This window comes from Vigna umbellata, chromosome 8 (genome assembly GCF_029865625.1).
Source record: "Vigna umbellata cultivar VRB3 chromosome 8, Vumbellata_1.0, whole genome shotgun sequence".
Classification (NCBI taxonomy): Eukaryota; Viridiplantae; Streptophyta; class Magnoliopsida; order Fabales; family Fabaceae; genus Vigna; species Vigna umbellata.
Window position 1 is genome coordinate 28,956,312 of NC_142172.1, and position 19,503 is coordinate 28,975,814.

At 35.6% G+C, this 19,503-nt stretch overlaps 3 protein-coding genes across 7 annotated transcripts; 1 reads left to right on the top strand and 2 right to left on the bottom strand.

Moving 5' to 3' along the window:
* Nucleotides 1-203: 203 nt before the first annotated feature.
* LOC124823157 (plasmodesmata-located protein 1-like) lies at nt 204-1,488 on the bottom strand. Its single transcript, XM_088095889.1, has 2 exons — nt 660-1,488; nt 204-392 (listed from the first exon to the last, which is right to left on the bottom strand). Exons 1-2 carry the CDS (start codon nt 1,390-1,392, stop codon nt 262-264), a joined length of 864 nt encoding a protein of 287 aa, XP_087952015.1. The 5' UTR covers nt 1,393-1,488; the 3' UTR covers nt 204-261.
* A 5,414-nt stretch (nt 1,489-6,902) lies between these two features.
* On the top strand, nt 6,903-14,815 carry LOC124823158 (putative inactive histone-lysine N-methyltransferase SUVR2). Of its 5 annotated transcripts, none has more exons than XR_015781428.1 (9): nt 6,903-8,193; nt 8,278-8,848; nt 9,871-11,078; nt 11,214-11,476; nt 12,437-12,503; nt 12,597-12,647; nt 12,958-13,054; nt 13,997-14,448; nt 14,527-14,815. XR_015781428.1 is itself a non-coding variant. In XM_088095885.1 (9 exons), exons 2-9 carry the CDS (start codon nt 8,011-8,013, stop codon nt 14,556-14,558), a joined length of 2,472 nt encoding a protein of 823 aa, XP_087952011.1. In that variant the 5' UTR covers nt 6,903-7,829; nt 7,940-8,010; the 3' UTR covers nt 14,559-14,815. The 5 variants fall into 5 exon arrangements, 4 of the variants coding, with proteins under 4 accessions (XP_087952011.1, XP_087952012.1, XP_087952013.1 ...); XM_088095885.1 differs by lacking the exon at nt 13,997-14,448 and having other exon boundaries at nt 6,903-7,829; nt 7,940-8,193; XM_088095886.1 differs by lacking the exon at nt 13,997-14,448 and having other exon boundaries at nt 6,903-7,629; nt 7,940-8,193.
* A 215-nt stretch (nt 14,816-15,030) lies between these two features.
* LOC148194402 (uncharacterized) lies at nt 15,031-16,546 on the bottom strand. The gene is made up of 3 exons (XM_088095888.1): nt 15,719-16,546; nt 15,386-15,635; nt 15,031-15,302 (listed from the first exon to the last, which is right to left on the bottom strand). Exons 1-3 carry the CDS (start codon nt 16,495-16,497, stop codon nt 15,117-15,119), a joined length of 1,215 nt encoding a protein of 404 aa, XP_087952014.1. The 5' UTR covers nt 16,498-16,546; the 3' UTR covers nt 15,031-15,116.
* Between the last annotated feature and the right edge of the window lie 2,957 nt (nt 16,547-19,503).

Here is a 19,503-nt window from a genome sequence, read left to right on the forward strand (position 1 = left end):
AAAATACATAGCAGGGACAAATATGACAGTTTAATCACACACCACCCAGGAACAAGTGTCCCACATTTCACTTTCTAAAATCATGTTGTATGATTCAACCATCTCAAAAGTATATCAAATTATACAAAACCAAAAATGTATTGTGATAATTATGATTTATTTTACCACATTACATCTCTGACTTTACAGAGTCTTAAAATATATTCATATAAGATGTTATATCTATATCAATCACATATAGGTATGCATGATGTTGAATTGTCAATACTTTTCACCTTTTCTCTTAAGCAGTGACTTGAGAAATAAAAAAGAAGCAATTAAGAAACCCAAAGCTGCAAATCCTCCAACTACAAGAGCTATAGTCCTTTGTGTCTCTGGTTGTCTGAGTGATTCTGATCCAATCAAACACATAATACAAGGTTTCTTATTATTAGAGTTTTGAGAAATGTACACAACAACAACAACCATTAAGTGCAAAACTTAAGCAAAAAAACACATATTTTTGTTAACAAGAATCATTCATATATATATATATAAAATAAACCATTAAATGTATTAGAATTATTACGTTTTATTAGCTAACTTTATAAAGTAATCTAATTAAATAAATATAACTAAGATTATATTTGTCATGAAAATATATTGTAAAAAATCTATACCTGCAGAAGATGAGGCTCCTCTCTCAGGATAAAAGCTATAGCTAATGAAACATTTGTGTAGATAAATTTGTGCAGAAACAGAGTCACCACACTCTGCCTTGGCTTGATCCTCAGCACTCTTCATACAATCCCCACAATCATCTTTGCCCAAATCACCCTCACACTGCCCCAACACATACAAAGACTGATAGCTCCCTCTATAAAACAGATCTCCACCATTTTTCACATCACTTTCCACCATACCAAATGCAGTCTCCCTTCTCTCCTCAAACCCATCGTCATAACTATCTTTCTTCGACCCACAAACCTTGTAAAGTAGTTCAGTCTCACTCACCTGCCTGAACCCAACAATCTCATACCTCAAGTAGCATCCAGTAAGCTGAACACGTGAAGCTACCACCTTGCCACACAACTTTTCAACCATGTCAGGAATCTTGCTAACACAGTTGTAGCAATCAGTGTCTGAGAGGTCCCCTCGGCATTGGTACAGACCCATCATCACATTCTGCCCTTCTCCAGAGGTTGTACTGAAGAATGCCTTTCTTCCAGATTCTGACACCAACGAATCCAAGAGGGATTTCAGGTTTTCTGAGTATATCCCAGATGGGTCCTCTAGTGTTTGCTCTGCACAGCCCTTGAAAACCAAGTTTGTGATATCTGCATCTGACACGGGAAGAAGATGAAGAAACCAGAAAAAAACAAAGGGTAGAGAGTACCAACTTTTTCTGATCATGCTCGTTTGAGGGATTAAACAAACTGAAGTTTTTTCTTTTATATTTTGCTGTGTTTCTCACTTTTATATGTTACCATTGTTGTTCATCTTGAAGGGAGTAACAATAACTGGAAGTGGTTTTTTCTGTTTGAAGCTGTTGATTTTGATTGCATGAAAATTTTGACTGGAGCCTTTGAAGAAAAAAACTGTTGAATGCATTGACTGAACTTTACAACATTAATAATTACGGAGTCACACAGACACCGTGTTCCAGCTTTTATTAATTAAGTTATAATGATTTTTATTATTATATTAATTTTTAATTGAACGGAAGAGGAAAATAAATTATAAAACTATAAGCAAATGACGTTGAGTTAAACAAAGCCAGCTAATATAGACGTTAAAATTTTATACAATTTTTTTAACAGAAATGGAGTTAAGCCGTGTAAGTGCTAGACAAGTAATTAATATCTTAATACAAAGTGTTAACTAAAATTTTATTTTTATTTTAAATATAATCACGGCCGATGTTAAATGACATGCCTATTTCTTCTTATTATGCGTTAACAAAACTATTTTTTCTACCCTAAATCTATATATAATAATAGCAAATCGGAGAAAATGTTATGATCATTTAAAAATTTATTAAAGTTCACTTTTCAAATAATTTTTATACTTCACATATATCTAAAGTAAAACTCTGGGTATCTTTTTTCCTGGGATTCTAAAGGAGTGGTAAAAAAAATATTTGACCAAAACCAATAAACATAGTTATCAAAATCAAAAATCACAAGTTAATACTACTATTATTATCATAGTTTTTGTCTTTTTCCTTATAGTTCATGCAGTGTAAAATACCAAAAGCTGGATTATATTTGTTGTTTTTCTTCTTTTCAGAGAGTTGTAAAAGAGAATCACAAAAGATCACAATTAATTAAAAAAAACAAAAAAGTTGATTAATGTCGAATAATGACAAAATTCGATGTTAATTGACATTAAAAGACGTCAGACATAAAGAAATATCCAACGTCAATTTGCTCTACTCGAGACGTCGGATTGTTTTATTCCAACGTCAATTAACGTCGAATTTTTTAAATTCGACGTCAATTTAACATCTCCTGGTATGATGTTGGCCTCGAATTAAACGTTAAAGGCCGAAAAATAACAACGTTATACGGTGTTTTGTACTACTATATTTGGACCTTAATACAAAGTTTAGAAATACTCCATGATGGCTCAAGGGAAAGAGTTTTGCTTCACCTTGCATAAATGATTGTAACTCTTTTTAAATATGTTTGGGTAATTGTTAGGGGGTATGTCATCATCTATTTAGTGAGGTGAGGACATGCATACCAAGATCATATTCCTAGTCGTTCAAAAAGTTTAAAAACGTTTTATTTAAGGTCGTGGTGACCAACAAAAGGTGTTCACATTTTTATGACTAGAACGACAACCCTAAGTTTCCTTTTTTACTGGATAAACAATCCGATTAGGTACCAAGAGTGGTTGAGGGATAATATTACGGATGAAGATAAGAAAATTTTAAGTATTCTGGACCAACTTCCTTGTCGATTAAGGAAATAGTTAAAATATACTTATCTCTCCATCCCTTGAATGATATGACTGGAGAATATATTATTTCAAGTTGATTATAAAGTAATACATTGGTTAATTTTGAATATTTTTTATTCTTGCAGGACTAATGACATATTATGCGAAGAAGATGGGGGCAAAGAATGTGTTCCAAAGTTTGAGAAACAAAATATTGTTTGGCAATAAGTAGGGAGAAGGGTCATCAACTCCTGCCTTGAAAGGGCCAATGGTATATATCCTCCCTCCCCACGTGATTGCCCCCAAGAAAGTCCAACCCTAAAAATTCAAGGGAAGGGAAAAGAAAGGAAGAGTTTGAGGATCGAGCTTAACCCGCCAGAGGGTAATTCTGAGTATCAGGGCGACTATAGGGGGTTGCTCGATGCTCACTTACGTATGAAGCAATGCGTCCAATTTAATATTAGCGAGGAGGATCGGTATCTAATGGAAGAGAGTGATCCTGAAATATTGGTGAGGGCCTACCTCGAACTTCATAGTTGATTTCTCTTATACGACAAAAAGATCACTAAGCTCTTGAAAAAAGAGATAAAGGATGAAGGGAAACTAAAGATGGCTAATGAATTGGAGGATTTGAAGAAGCAATGTGTTGCTAACAAGGAGGCCTTTGAGAAAGAGATGGAGGTTGCAAAGAAGGAAAAGGAAAAGCAGGAGAAGAAACTTAAAAGTTGGAGAAGAATTGGTGTTCCTCGGATAGGTTCCTTGAAAGGATCCATCTTGGTTGGTAACTCAATGGAGGAAAGGATTCTTAGAGTGTCGAAGCTAAAGGAAAGATGTGTATGGGTAGAGAACTTTATGAATGATGTGGGGTGTACATGATGTTGAAGGGTCTTTGGAGTGTAGATGTCAGAGGACGAATGTGTTTGGACTAAGAACTCTATAAGCTAAGGCATTGTCGTGGTTTGTTACGAAAAGTTATATGTTTTTTTTATGTCATAGGTTTGAAATGTTGAATGCGTTTATTTTCAAAATTTAGGTTTTTGTTTGTTTTATAATAGCTCACCCTTTTACTTTGTGATAATTGTTTTCACCTATAATGATCATGATTTTTCACAAGAGCAAATGGTCGTAGGTATTGAGGAAGATGCACAACACTAGGGAAAGTAATCAACATCAAGAAATGTTGCAATAGTCTTTTAGTCTTATGCTTTTATTTTCAAATAAAGTCCATGTTTATAAAATAATATATTTATATTTGTGGAGATTTTCAATAAAACAGGAATAAAGTTCTATTTTAAGTGTTTAATTTGTGTTAATTATAGATTTTATGTAGCAAAAAAATTAGGTGTTATAGGCGTTCATCACCATTAACCACCACAATTACAATAGCCCATCAAACCATCATTAGACACCACCACGATGAAAAAAGAAAATCGCGCCAACACTAAGAGTAGACCTGCAACTTCATCTCAACCACGAGAACCCAACTCACGTCACAGTCCTCCATGTCTAAACAACCTACACATTTGCACCAAAATGTGCTAGAAAACAAAACCCAGATCTACATTGTCAATTGCAACGAGCGTCGTTAAAGTAGATCGAGACGTGTCATTCTCCATTGCAATAGAGCAACACTGCCATGAATACAGATCAACATTCGAACTCCAAGACCTAGAAACCACATCTGCAACCAACCACCACGCATGAACAGAACAAATAAGAAATTTTGGGCTTGGTCTATCTTGGACTAAAAGTAGAAACACTGTAAGGACTAAAGTGGAAAATTAGACAAAGTTTAGTTCTTGTTTATTTTATCAAATATTTTTAAATATATATATATATATATATATATATATATATATATATATATATATATATATATATATATGGAAATATCAACTGATAATATCTTCCAAATATTTTAAAAACTTACCAAATATTTTAGATTATTTGGGAAATAGTACATTATTAGACAAAAGATTTTAGTCACAAAAAAGGTCGGTTCAAGTTTTATATAAAGAGACTAGGAGAAACAAAAAAGGGGCCTCAATAACTATGATTTTGTGCAGTTGCCATCCACCACTTATTTTACCTTCTTTCCACCCTTTTTTAATTTTTCTTTCATTCATGATATATATCACCCCATATATGAAGGATTAAGCATCTAATGTTTGTTATCCTATAATTTCATTATGAATTATATTATTATATTAAAATATTTTCTTTGTTATTTTTAAATATTGTTGTGGTTTATTTTTCTTTTATGTTTTTTTATCTCTAAATTAAGTAAAAGTAATGATGATGTCAAATTTATATGCATAACAATAATATGAGTTCAAAGATTTTTTAAACTTTAATTAAGATGTTAGTTTGATTTAAGGTAGAAACTTTTATATGATTGAATGAGTTTTTGTCAATAATTATGAAATTACTTTGCTTTTTGGGAAAAACATTAACTAGAACTAATAAAAAAAGTTACTTTGATTGATAAGTTTTTACTTGATAATAGAGGAAAAAAATAAATATGATTAGAAATAGTATTATTTAACTGAAAAGTTAATTTGATTAATTTTGTTATGGGTAATTCAAAATGTTTTTTCTTTTAATTGAAAAGTTACATTGGTTAAAAGTTACATTAGTTGCATAAACTTGGCAACTCATTGTCTCAACTCGTTCATACTCGCGGGTGGTGTCATACACAAATCATTTGTAGAGGAACCTGACTCAGTGTCGTGATCAATAGTGCAATACTACTTTAGGATTCAGGTTCCTGATCTTCAAGGCTAACTTGCCAAACCTCTCTTAATGAAGGTTCATTAAAGATTCCCTTTTCTCCTACCTAACATTGAGAAATGTTAGAGAGGTGAGATGATAGTCCCGACTAGTTGCGAATCGTGTCATGAAAGACAACATTAGGTTATCGAAGCAGTCAATAAAGTAGGGGGTAAGCAGGTAAACCATTTTAGAGCTACTCCATTCAAAGTTGTAGGAAAGGCCTTCATCTGGGTCAATGCTACTTAATCCAATGGAAGAGCCTTACATTGCTTAGGGAGTGTGATTTCCATGATACTATTGATAAAGGGATGTTGGCAATTTCCTCTAGCTATCAAGGAGTTGTTTGTTGCCCCTTCAATTTGGTAATCGCTTTCCCATTGAGTTTGTGGGCAACGTAAAGATGAGATGTAGTTTTATTACATTATTGTTCATAAGTCCTTATTTGAATAAGTTTAGACCATATGACCTACTTACTTGCTAATCTTAAGTTAAGATTTTCTCCTTAACTTTATTGCGAATTATCATGATTGGTAATCTAGCTGAAATAATGTCATATTGGTTAAATATATGTAAACCGAATACACATTAACTTAGTTAACCGATATGTACTTGACTAGTTACAAGTATTATCTTAATGTGAACTTTGAACATTTGGAGGACATTTTAAATGTTTTATATTATATTAAATTAACTACGTAATACTATAAAATCATGAAGTTGATACAAATTAAAAGAATAAAAAAGTAACAACTGATTTTTGTAATAAGAGATCTATTGTTTAAAAAAAGTAATCTTATATATTTTACTCAAGACTGCGTAGTTTTCTTTATATATATTTTTAAGTTTTTTTCAAATATTTCAAAAGTTGATTCAATATAATTATTTAATATTTTTTATCATTAATTCCGTATTTAGTTTATCGAAAAAAATTAATGTAATTATTTTTGTTAAATTATTGTTGCCACGGTTTGAACAAAATCACGTTAGCTAAAACACAAACAGTAAATAGAGGTAGAGAAAGAAAATTAAAGAAAGTCTCTTTAACAATGGCAACACCAATTTATTAGAAGATACATATTAGATCTTTTAAATAAAATAAAAAGGAATTGAAAAAAAAAAACCTGAAGTATCCCTAAAATAAATCCTGAAATATTAGAATAAAAGAATTAAAAACCTTTAACCTAAGATATTCATTCGTATAACAAAAACAGAAATAATAAAAGATGAAGGAATGGTGAGACTGAGGAGCCCTCTTTGTTTTCCTCCTCCTCCCTCACAAAATCCAAAATACTATGATCACCTTTCAGCTTCCATTCTTCAATATCTCTTCTCTATTCTCGAATTAACCTTTCGCCTTTAACCTTTCACCTTCTCTCATTCCTTCAGTTTTCACATTTCAGACCCATTCTCTCACTCTCCTCACTGGAAGTGGTTTCGATTCTCTTTTCCTCTCTCTCAGTTTAGTTTTACTCCTCAAATTTCCTCTTCACCATTTTTCTCCCTTTGTTTTTTCGGTCAAAAATATTTTGTTTGTGTTTTTTCCAAACGGTTTTGTGTCGCTTTCATATTTGATTGTTGGATGAAACGTTTAAGTTTCAGCTTGTAAGATCATCAATATCTGCTGTGTTCAAATACTCTGTTGCATGCTCATTGGGAGGTTTAGTTAGGGTTTTCGTGTAACGGCATGTGTAATGTGCATGGTGGTTTTTCAAAATTTAACTCAGGTTTTCAGTGTGTTACTTTGCTCTTTCACTCATCTTATTGCACTTAAGTTTGTGTCCCTTGTCCCTTTTTCTCCCCTCATTTTGCCTGAGGAGCACGAATCATCTTCATTGTTTCTCTCTGTATGAACTTCACGTCTAGAATTGAAAGATCACGGAGATGGGGAAGTTGAAAACTTCACTTGACTTATTTTTTCCTTTGTGGTATTTTATTGTAAGCACAGGGACCTAGAAATGTTAATATTCTACTGCATACTGTGGGCTTTCTTATGAGAAAAAATATTGATGGTGTGGAATATTGTATTTCTATGTCAGGATAGCCAGTTATCTTATCATTTAATTTCTTTTATTAATTGTTGTCTGGATTTTTGCTAATGTACCTACTTTGTTTTTAATTATTGAAAAGCTGAATAGGTAATATTTAAGTGTTATTCAAGCTTCTTCTTTCGAAGTCACTGCCAAAAGAATGTTTTGATCAAATAGCTCATTTCTCATAAATTGTGTTGTTGTATTTCTCTTTACAGGAATCTTTGAAATTTAGGGGTGTTCTACATTTTGAGAACCTGTGGGAAAAGTAATTACTGGCTGATTACAAATGGCACCCAATAAAAGAGTGGTAGCGGCCTATCGTGCAATGGGAAGTCTTGGAATTGATGAGTCGAAAGTGAAATCAGCGATAAAGAAACTCCTCAAAGTGTTTGACAAAAACTGGGAACTTATAGAGGCAGAGAACTATAGAGTTCTAGTAGATGCTATATTTGAGGAGGACGATAATATGGTGTGTTTCCCACTTTATGTGTTTTCTCTCTAACGCATGTGTTTCTCCTGCACGCTTACTTCCAGGTTCGATTTTATTAAACAGGTACCCGAAGAGAAAAAGAAAGTCCGGTCTGACGATGTACATGACACTCATCATTCTTTGCCTTCATTTTCAAACAACCAAGAAGATGAGACAGAGTGTGAAGAGGCTCAGATGCATAATGAAAGAGCCCAACCTTTAAAAAGGCTGCGATTAAGGGGCCAGGACAGTCAGCCTTTGCATCCTCTGACTAACATTGCCACCAGCCCTCCTTCGAAAAGGCCTAAATTAGAAGATAATGCATTACACCAGGGTTCTTCTGGGAAGAAACCTCAAAACAAGCCAGAGTCATCTGATGGGAATCCAAGGATTGAAGCACCGTTACTTAGACCACCAGATGACATTGTTGATAAGGGAAAGCAACCTGCATCAGCCCAAGTTTTGCAAAGAGGAAGAGAACTTACATCTGGAAGATCGTCCCCATCCACACCATCTAAAGAACGAACAGTTAAATCAGGGAAGTTTTTGATGCCAAACAACACAATACCTCGTCCGCTGGCACTTATCATACCCAAGGACGAGCCTATTGATGAAGTGCCTGATTATGGAATGCCCATTGCAGTGATTCATCCTGGTATTGGATGGATTATTCCCCTCATTGATTTGTTATTCTTCTGTGTTTGTGGCATGACATATTTTTTGCAACTTCCATGTTTGGATTATAGTTTGCAAAACATGGCTTTACTCGTCTGACAAGCAACTTATTTTTCTCTTCCATTCAGCCCAAAAACATTTTCAAACACATCTAACCATGGTTTTCCAATCATCTTAGTTGTGGTTTAAACTGTGTCTGCACTCACCAAATCTTAAGGAGCAGTATTTGCTTGGTGGTATTGTGCATTAGAGAGAAATTGTTTTCTTATGTAAGTGTACTGGCAAAATATTTAGTGCTACCATCCCTCACAAGAATATAGAAGACAATTTGCAAATATGATTTGGTGTGCAGAATTGTGACAGAAAGCAACTGGTATAGAAATAAGTGCTGAATTATTTTCGCAAGAAACTGGTACTGAAACACCAAATTGCATTGGACACTGAAATGGTACAACACCACAAAAGTTATAAACGCTACACCCTCCAAGTTACTGAGAGCTTGGTCTCTCCCTTTCTCAGATTTCTCTCTGATCTCCTTTTTTCCTCCTACCCTTACCTATTTTTTGCTCTCGCCCGGAAGTGCCTGAAGGCAGTAATGATTGCCCCCTAGTAAAACGTTAACTGTGCTAAACTGGTCACAAAACTGTCAACATCTGCTATAATAATTGTCCTATTTACTGCAGAATGTTATTTCTGGTTTCTCCTCTTATAATGTTTACTTGTAAGAGGTCTAACAAATTGCGTTTTCCATTACCTTTGTTTTCAATTCAACTAATAGAAAGTAGCCATTGCCCGCTTTATACATGTTCTAACTGGCATAAATAATATCGAAGTATTTGCTGATTTATGTGCTTCTAGATCTGTTTTCTGTGTACACATACATAACCAGGGTTATTTGTCTCATTTTTTTTTTAATTATTTTGTTGTCATTTCGTAGTTATTATTTTTCCAATTAACATTCATTATGTGAAGAGGTTGTTTAATTGTTTTTCTTCCTCCCAGAACCATCACGCGTAAGGGACTCGTCATTCAGGAATGGTGTAGCTGGAAAGCATGTCAACCATGATACTGTGACATCATCAGCATGCAGAAATAGAGTCAGAGATGAAGATGTTCTTCCTACCTCAAATGAAGAAGCCACTTGTAATGTAGAGATAGCCTCATCAACTCTTGGAGAGGTAAAACTTTCTTTGAGCTGCAGCTCAGCACTTTGGGGATCAAATTTTCACATGCCTAGTCGAGATGAACTCATAGAAATGATGGAGGCGAAATGCCTGCGTTCATATAAAATTGCTGACCCAAATTTCTCTGTTATGAAACTGTTGATGGATGTATGCAATTGCATGTTGGAACTCAGAAACAATTCTAATAATGATCCAGAAGAAGGTTCTATAGGGACATCCAATGTTCATATGTCGAAGGAATCACAAGAACCTGACACACTGAGTGTGGAAAGAAACAAAGAATTGGACACCCTTTCTCATGTTTCAAATGGATCAATCAATGTTAATCCTTCTGCTGCATTGGTTTCTCCCCATAGTTTCCTTCCTCGTGCTGACCTGATTGGTCTGAATGATGCTGTCTTGGTTTCCAAGATGGACCAAAAAACAAATGATTTTTCGCAATGTAATGCAAATAAGGAGCTGGAAGATTCTATATCTCCAAATTCACATAGTTTAGTGATTGTTCCACAGCATCAGCTGACATCTGATGATGTAAGGTCTTTTTATAATGCTAATGACCTCACAAAAGGAGAAGAAAATGTTGAAATTCCTTGGGTGAATGAATATACTAACGATTTCCCAGCATCCTTTAACTACATACCCCAAAACCTTGTGTTCCAAGATGCTTATGTTAACATTTCTCTGTCACGTATTGGCAGTGAGGACTGTTGTTCAACTTGTATGGGCAATTGTGTCTTGTCACCTTGTGCTTGTGCAAATAAAACTGGTGGTGAATTTGCTTATAGTTCTCAAGGCCTACTGAGGGAAGAATTTTTGGAAGAGTGCATTGCCACTAGTCGCAATCCACAAAACCATTTCTTTTATTGCAAAATTTGCCCACTTGAAAGATCTAAGAATGATGGTGGTTTAGAACCTTGTAAAGGACACTTAAAGAGGAAGTTTATTAAAGAATGCTGGAGCAAATGTGGCTGTGGGAAACAGTGTGGAAATCGGATTATCCAGCGAGGAATAACTTGCAAATTGCAGGTGGGTGTTTAAGTAATATTTTCACTTGTAAACAAATGGTTTTTTCTTCCTTGTCGATGAACAATTTATTTTCTTAATTTATATCTATAGTGGGTGTTGTGAAATTATTTTATCTAATAAATCTCTGGAACATAGGTGTTTTTCACTTCAGAAGGTAAAGGATGGGGTCTTCGTACCTTAGAGGACCTGCCTAAAGGTGCATTTGTATGTGAGTTTGTTGGAGAAATTTTATCTATTAAAGAGTTGCATGAGAGGAACATGAAATGTACTGGAAAAGGGAACCATACATACCCAGTTCTACTGGATGCAAATTGGGATTCAGGATCTATGAAGAACGAAGAAGCTCTATGCTTGGATTCAGCTTCGTTTGGCAACATTGCTAGGTTTATCAATCACAGGTATTGAATTTCTCACCTATTATAAATTTGTCTTCAAGTTTCAGGAATAGCCAAGTGGACAAAAGTATATTGAGCCAATTACGGGCCTCAAATGTTGAAACCCTACTGCTCTAACTTTGGTAACCATGTTTTAAGCAGATTAGCTTTCCCCTTTATAACATGTCTATGAAAATGTCAGTTTTTTCTCACTAAAATTTCTTAATACTACATTTCTATTGACATTACATGATTACGTTGTTTATTAATGTTGGCAAAAACTAAAGATAAATATTCATTTATATTGTTCGATGTATAATTTGTATGGGCAAATATATTTACATTCATTTTTGAAATCTGATACTTCATTAAATGAAGATGCAACCTAATCATAATAAGACAATTGTTGTGGGTGGTTGGCTTTCAACCTTACAACCTAAGAAGCAAATAAAACCATTATCAGTAAAATTTCATCAAATTTGGTAATTATTTATGATTTATATAAACAAGACAAATAACCTGCGTTTCATTTTGATGCATTTAGTTCACTTTCAGGTACATGTCAAATTTAATCATTTATGGTTTACATGAACAAGATAAGTAACTTGAGTTCCACTTTAATGCATGTAGTTCACTTCCTTTGTTAGACATGCTCTCCTAATTATCCAAGGAGAAAACCTTTTTCAAAACACGGTTATGAATAAGAAATATTTCTGTGTAGATAAAATTGCAATAGAAAAAGCTCAAACAGAATTAGGTTAGGGTGATCAAATAATGTAATCCAAGTACAGAGTAGAGAACTTAACAATTGCATGGGAATAAACTATACCGTTTTCCATTGGAATGATTCAGATGGCTGATTGTTTATGGAGATAGTTTGATACTTGTAGTTTTAACTTTCATTAAAGAGTGTCTAAGCAGACATTTGGCACATTATTTGGAAATTGAAAATTTAGAAAGTTTAATTATACTTCTTTTTTCCAGATGTTTTGATGCAAACTTGGTTGAGATCCCAGTTGAAGTTGAGGATCCTGGTCATTATTACTACCATGTGAGAAGTTATTAAATCTTTTAGTAGCTTTTTTTTGCCTTGGTGGACTATTGAATATTTTTCTTACTGATGATTTTGCGTTAAAATGTGCAGTTTGCTTTTTTTACTTCCAGAAAAGTAGCAGCACTTGAGGAGTTAACATGGGTGAGCAAGCTTGTTAGTGTAATATAAACATCTTCAATTCTTTGTAATGCATATTAATTTCCCTTTTTAACTAGGAAGCATGATGGTGGCAATGACTATCAAAGTCAAGATAATTTGATTTATTCATTGCAGAAATTATTTGATAGTTGTTTATGGCTATTAAATTAATTGGGTAGTTGGAAGTCCATTGAGAATGGTTGTAACTTGTACTGACTTGTCTTCTCATTTTCTGGAGTTCACTTAATGCAAAACCATTTAATATTAATCCTGGAATCAAATTTTTACTGTAAAGCCTATTGTGTTACTGCAGGATTATGGCATTGACTTTGATGATCATGATCATCATATCAAGCTGTTCCAGTGCAGTTGTGGCAGTAAATTATGCAGGCATGTAAAGAGGTCAAACAGTAAGTTCATTCTGCAGCTATTCGGTCACTCATCTGCGAATTTCTTTGCAATTTCCAACTCAAAGTGTGGTCTTTCATCTTTTATTTTCGCATTGACAATTCCCATCTTATTCTCACTAATTTGTTGCAATATTTCTTTTGTATAGTCTATTTCATTTTTCAGCGCCATATGCCCAGCCTATAATGATAATTGTAAAATATAGAGCTCATATTCTGTTTTGGTCTGGGGTTCTATTGGATAGTTGCTATTCTTCTTTTGGCAATCTGTATCTGATTGGGGTCATTTAATATGGAACTATATTAATAGTTCTGAAAATCTGGGGCTAGTTTTGTTTCCTGATATGATTTTGTACTCTTATGAATCATATCCTCTGTAATATTATACCCAAGAATGATGTTCCCATTAACATGTTTTGTTGGAATTCAATAATTTAAGATAAAAGTTAAAATTATTTTTGTTAAAAATTGAAAAATAAAAGGAAAACTAGAAGAATTCAGTGGGAATAAGTAGTTATTGTGGACAATGACTTTCATATCTGGGGCAATATGAGAGATACCAGATCATTTTCATGATGGTGTGCTTTTGCTGGTAATAAAGATATCCCAGAATATATTTCCCTAACATTTACCAATCGTGAGAATACTTATTCCCATCCTCACTATTCTCAGGAATGAAACAAAGACATGTAACAAACATCTTTAATTGAAGAATTTTCAGGTTGTTTTCTGCTTTCACAACATAATGATTTTTGCAGCTGTTAGTTGTAATTAAACTGCACAATTACGTACCAAAATAAAATTTTAAATTTACTTACGCTGCTTTATTGAAAGTCATGAGGCAACTTGGTGGCTTTCCTTACTGTACACATACCTTATTTTCTGCTTTGTCTTATTTTATCACTTGGATATTCTAATCTTATTCTTAGCACGGATGTGGTACAGGTACTGATTAAATCACATATGAACAAACTGGGATTTTAGAATAGATTTGAGCTTTTGATACACCGGACATACCCGAACTGTGGAAGATTGAACTCAATTCTCATTAATGTGATTAAAAGTTAAAACAATAATTTGTTAGGAACTTGGCTACCTATCTTTTTAAGGAGCATGAATCTATTTCTCATCGGACTTTTCTGTTTGTGACGACAACTTTTTGTTTGAGCAACTTTGTGCTGCTGGACTATATTGCTGATTTCAAATATAAACAATAGTTTGATTCGTGCATTATGCAGAACTCATGTATGAGGGGTCATGTATTTGTTGTGGTGAATAAGTAAAACATGATAAATATGGGCATAATGATGAGTTAATTGGATGCATGTTGGTGGTAGAAAACTATCAGCGTGGGGGGCTTTATGTGGCGACATATATTCTTTATTCAAATATTTGAGGTGTGTGTTTGATACGAGCTTTCATTGTTTTTTGTTACTTGTAATGTTGGTAATGAATTTCACTTTTTTTTTTTTTAGGATCCAGCAGATCTGCGTCAATTTCCGGATGATGATAAGTCCTTTCTCCGTCGAACCGATTTTGATATCTCACCGTGCTTTGCCGAGTTGTATTACAAGTGGTTGCTTTTGTTTTTTGGTTAGTGGATGTTAGGCTTTTTGTATAGATGGTTGAAAATTATTATCGGCATTCGTGTAGTTTGCACAATTATCATGCAAATTTAGAAAAACCAAAATGAAGATGAATATGTAGTTTGCACAATTATCGGCTTTGATATCTCTTATTAATATTAACGTACTTTGGTTGGAATTTCATGTTATGAAATTTATTAGAATTGTATGGTTTTTGTTTGAAGTTATTATTGATACTATTTTGTTACAGTACTTTATTTCTGTTCTCATTAAAGTACTGTACACCTAGCATTTGACATTGCTATATATGGGATGTTCTTACTGTATTCGGGTACAGTAGAAAATAGCAGAGGTTTTACGTGAGTTTCGACCAGGGACATAGAAAAGTGGAGATGAAACAACTATAAACTGAATGATTCATGTAACTGTAGAAGTGCTATACACTTGCAGTAATGGAAAGAAACATGTATGTTGTTTAACTAATACAAAAAGATGGCTGGTGTAGCTGATGACAGCGATTCTCTTCCATGAGGCTTGTAAAGGAATTGGTGGTCAGAAGTAGAAGGCATGACCGGTCTGATGCTCCCTGGGTTCAAAGGAAAAAGGGTTTTGTAGTAACCATCCATAATTTCTGTAAAATTGCAAGTAGCTGCCACCTTGGGAATCTGTCAACGGTTATTCAGAAGGATAGGATATTACAATTAACATTACAGAACCAAAATGTAAAATGTTTAGAAAGAGCATGCACCTGATAAATGTCACGCATGTAGGCATGAAGATTGGCATACTCAGATAGCTTCTTCTTGGTGCATTTAAACAAAACATTATACGCAAGATCAAAGCGAATGAGAGTGGTAAACAGACAAACATCCACAAGGGTGAATTGATCTCCACACAAGTAGCGGGAATTGGCCAAGTGATCCTCCAACCTGTCAAGTGTACAAAACAATTCATTCACCGATCTATCATACGCTTCTTGGCTCTGCGCAAACCCACACCTGCAAGCAAATCCAACAATTATCATTTCAAGACACCACTAACAATTATCATTTCAACTCTCAATTCCAAATTCCCCACTCACCTATAAACCCCGTTATTCACATTCGGATATATGATTCGATACCATTCCTCAATCTCTTCCTTCAATTCAGGTGGCGATAGATCCAACTCGGGCTTCCCTGCCACGCCATTCAACCCGGAGTTAAACAACTGAATAATATCGTAACTCTCGTTGCACACAACGTTCTTCAAACCTTTATCCCACAACATTGGCACCGTCGATCTCCCATCATACCCACCTCTACCAAGCCCATAAACTTCCTTCAACGTTCTGCAACCGTTCGCCTTATCCAAACTTGGCCCAATCGAACCCAAATGAGCCCCGCCCACCCCTTTGAACTCCCACGACCCGTCCATCCCCGGCGACGCAACCGACACGGGCACCGCCTCTTCCAACCCCTTCAATGCCCGCACTATCAGAGTCCGGTGGGCCCACGGGCACGCCAGGCCCACGTACAGGTGGAGGGTGCCCGGAGAAAGAGAACCCAAGATTCGGAATTTGGATGCGGGCCTCGAATACCCGCCGGAGGAGTCGGAGGGAGCGAGCTGGGACATCATGAGCCCCCACGCGGAGTTCCAGGCCGTGCGCACCGAGGCGACGAGGATTCCCGGCGGAAGAGACTGTCCCCACAGCAATTTTGTGACTGAATTGAGCAGCGATGAAGATGTGAAGTTTGAATTGTTGTTGTCGTTGTTGAGTGACATCCTTAGGCTTCGACGGATGTCGTTGCGGGAAGCTCTCGGCGGAGGATTCACCAGGAGAAGGGAAGAAGAAAATGAACAACTAGTACACGACGACATCGTCTTCCAGCAAGGTCGTTTCCATTGTAGATGTTTTTAATATTTGTTCCATTTTTTTTCTCAGAATAAATTCCAGTTCTCCAATATCTTCTACAAATTGATTTTTCTAAATGTTAAAATTGTTACAAATTTTAAAAACTATTTTTATGGATGCACATTGCTTTGTTATATTTATATACATATATATATATATATATATATATATATATATATATATATATATATATAATTTTTTTTTACTAAAACGAGATAGTAAATTTTTTGCTCAAATATGTTTTACTATGAAATGATTTTTAAAAAATAGTGCGATTATAATTTTAAAATTTTGGTTTAATTATTCATTTGATTTATATTTTTGTTTCTAAATTTGAGTTGGTTTTATAGTTTTTTTTTTTTCTTGTATCAATTCGATTGCGATTTGTGAAAAGTGATCCAATTTAGTCATTTATGGAAGTAATGTTATAAAGTCAGTGTGACATGTTATAAGTTTTTTTGAATTTATTTATAATTTTTATTTATAATTTTTTTTTCATGTCACTTCAAAGTTATATTCCCATGTGGCAGTAACATAACGTGATAAAATCTTAATCTAATATTTATATTTATTTGTTTTTAATTTGATTTAATTACAATTTTCCTAAAAAATAGAATAATGTTATTTTTTTAGGATAATTTTTTTAATAAATCTTATTGTGAGGACTGAAAAAAAAAAAAAAAAAAAAAAAAAAAAAAAAACGTGCGTCCACGTGGCGGCAGGAGAGCGCGCCACGTCAGTAGTGTACATGGCCGACAACAATGCCCGACAGCCACTGACGGACGCCAGCCGCCACACGTCCGGGTGAGTCAGCAACGTCAGTGGAGTGCCGACTGAGCGAGCGTTCGGCGTGGTGGATTACACGTGGCGAGCGCAGAGTGGACGTCCGGTAGTGGGGAACAGTGGGTCGGCCAACTGAACGAGCGTCGGCGATGGTGGAAGACGCGTGGCAACAGTACAGTGGCCGACCGTCTAGAGTGGGTTGGTGTAGTGCGTCCGGCCGAGCGCGCACTGGTATAGTGGAGACGTACGTTCGGCTGAGTGGAGCACTCACCTCTTAATTTAATTCTGATAGATCTCTCTCTTCACCCTCTTTCCTTCAGTTTCTCAGATTCAATTCTCTCCTCCTTCTCTCTTCACTCTCTGCACCCTTCTCTCTCTAAGAAACCACCACTGCACCTCCTCCATTCCACACTCCGGCAAGATTGAAGGACGCTCGGCGTAGGAGTTCCAGAGAGAACGTTCGACTGGTGAAGCTGGTAGGTTCTCCCTTCCTCTCTGACGTTCGTCCTTAGCTGTGTTTGAGTTGTACGTTCGTATTTCTTAGAGTAGAGCGGTTCTGATTTTTCATTATTGGGGTTCGTCTGAACAGTGGATTAACGAGCGCTTGTTATCGGAATTTGAGTAGAGAATCTGTGAACGTTCGTCATTTCCGGGTAAGGGAAGCTTACTTAATTTAACTGTTTTGTTGTATGTGTGGGTGTGAACGTTCGTTATTTTACTGTATAGATGCATGATGAATGATGAAATGATGGTATGAACGTTCGTTATTTCACTGTATGATGTTGCCATGACTGATTTGCATGAACGTTCGTTATTTTGAAAGTATGAGAATATTATATGTTGATTTGGATGCATGAACGTTCGTTACTTGGATGAAATGAAATATATGAAAGTACATGATATGAATCGTATGAAAAAAATGAGATTTTCTTTATGTGAACGAGTGAAACTATGAGAAAGGAACTGGAAATGAAAAATGGATTGTAAGAGGACTTTATGAACATGTACGTTCGTACTGAACAGTCATTTACCGTTCGGTTTTCCCCTAATAAAAGGTTTGAAATGTTGATCCTGTCATTTTAATAAATCCCTGTTTGAGGACGAACGTCCTCGTCCTAAATTGCCATGCTTGAGCGTTCGGCCAAGCACTGTTTTGATCTTCTCTTTGTAATTCTCATGATATTTTACGTTCGTTACTGGGACGGTCTCTGACCGTTCGGTGTTTGTTGGTCAACATGATAAATTCCCTGGTTGAGGACGAGCGTCCTCACCCTAGAATGCTCTGTTTGAGCGTTCGGTTTGGCATTGTAGAAACGTTGTACGTCTGATAAACTTCCCTCTTTTTGTACTTGTATATGTATACGTAGCAGTGCATATTTCCGTTCGTATTACTTCTCCAAACTTCTCTTAGTTTATTTTCAAGACTTATCAATCTGAGTTACTGGACGTTCGGTCTTACACCAGACGTTCGCCCAGAATAGCGTTCGGTCTTACACCGGACGATTGTACTGGAAGGCGTTCGGTCTTACACTGAACGTACGCTCAAAGTGTCGTTCGGTCTCCAACTGAGCGTTCGTCCTAATAGTGCTCGGTCTCCAACTGAGCGTTCGTCCTAATAGTGCTCTTCTTTGAATTGAGCGTTCGTCCGAATAGTGCTCGGTATCGTTTTGAGCGCTCGTTCTCTTCTCCCACTAAATAGCGTTCGTCCAATGAACAGTACTATTGGAATTTTCTGCAGATTTTAACGTTCGGTCTTCGTTCCGAACGAGCGTCTTTTGGTCTCACTTACAGCGTTCGTCCTCGGTCTTTGAGGACAGAACGTTCGGCTTTTGGTGATTTGGTTATGAATGATGAAAATGATTATGGATTGATGAATAATGAATGATGAACAGTATTTGCGATGATATGAAAGTTATGAATATTGAACGAGCGTTCCAGGCAGGAGCGACTCATGGTTGAATGTTGAAAGTTGTAAAGTATGACTGTGGATAGTTAATGCTGGCTGTTCATCCTGATGTTCCGTGAGTGCTCGTTCTCAAGTAGAGGACGCACGTCATGCGTGGGAACGGCAGGAGGTCCTTAGTCCACAAGTTAACATGGGCGACGTAAGAACGGACTAACCTCGGGTGGCAGCTGATGAGGATGCCAGTTACCACACCACCCGGGTGCGTGAACGCCTGTAACTACGC

What these genes read in the sequence shown, in the direction of transcription:
- LOC124823157 (XM_088095889.1), bottom strand. Translation starts at nt 1,392, where the DNA reads ATGATCAGAAAAAGTTGGTACTCTCTACCCTTTGTTTTTTTCTGGTTT. An exon ending in AGGAGCCTCATCTTCTGCAG is followed by an intron (nt 393 to 659) that starts GTATAGATTTTT and finishes TGATTGGATCAG; the next exon opens with AATCACTCAGACAACCAGAG.
- LOC124823158 (XM_088095884.1), top strand. Translation starts at nt 8,011, where the DNA reads ATGGCACCCAATAAAAGAGTGGTAGCGGCCTATCGTGCAATGGGAAGT. An exon ending in CATTGCAGTGATTCATCCTG is followed by an intron (nt 8,849 to 9,870) that starts GTATTGGATGGA and finishes TCTTCCTCCCAG; the next exon opens with AACCATCACGCGTAAGGGAC. An exon ending in CTGGTCATTATTACTACCAT is followed by an intron (nt 12,504 to 12,596) that starts GTGAGAAGTTAT and finishes TAAAATGTGCAG; the next exon opens with TTTGCTTTTTTTACTTCCAG.
- LOC148194402 (XM_088095888.1), bottom strand. Translation starts at nt 16,497, where the DNA reads ATGTCGTCGTGTACTAGTTGTTCATTTTCTTCTTCCCTTCTCCTGGTG. An exon ending in GTGAATAACGGGGTTTATAG is followed by an intron (nt 15,636 to 15,718) that starts GTGAGTGGGGAA and finishes ATTTGCTTGCAG; the next exon opens with GTGTGGGTTTGCGCAGAGCC. An exon ending in ACATGCGTGACATTTATCAG is followed by an intron (nt 15,303 to 15,385) that starts GTGCATGCTCTT and finishes AACCGTTGACAG; the next exon opens with ATTCCCAAGGTGGCAGCTAC.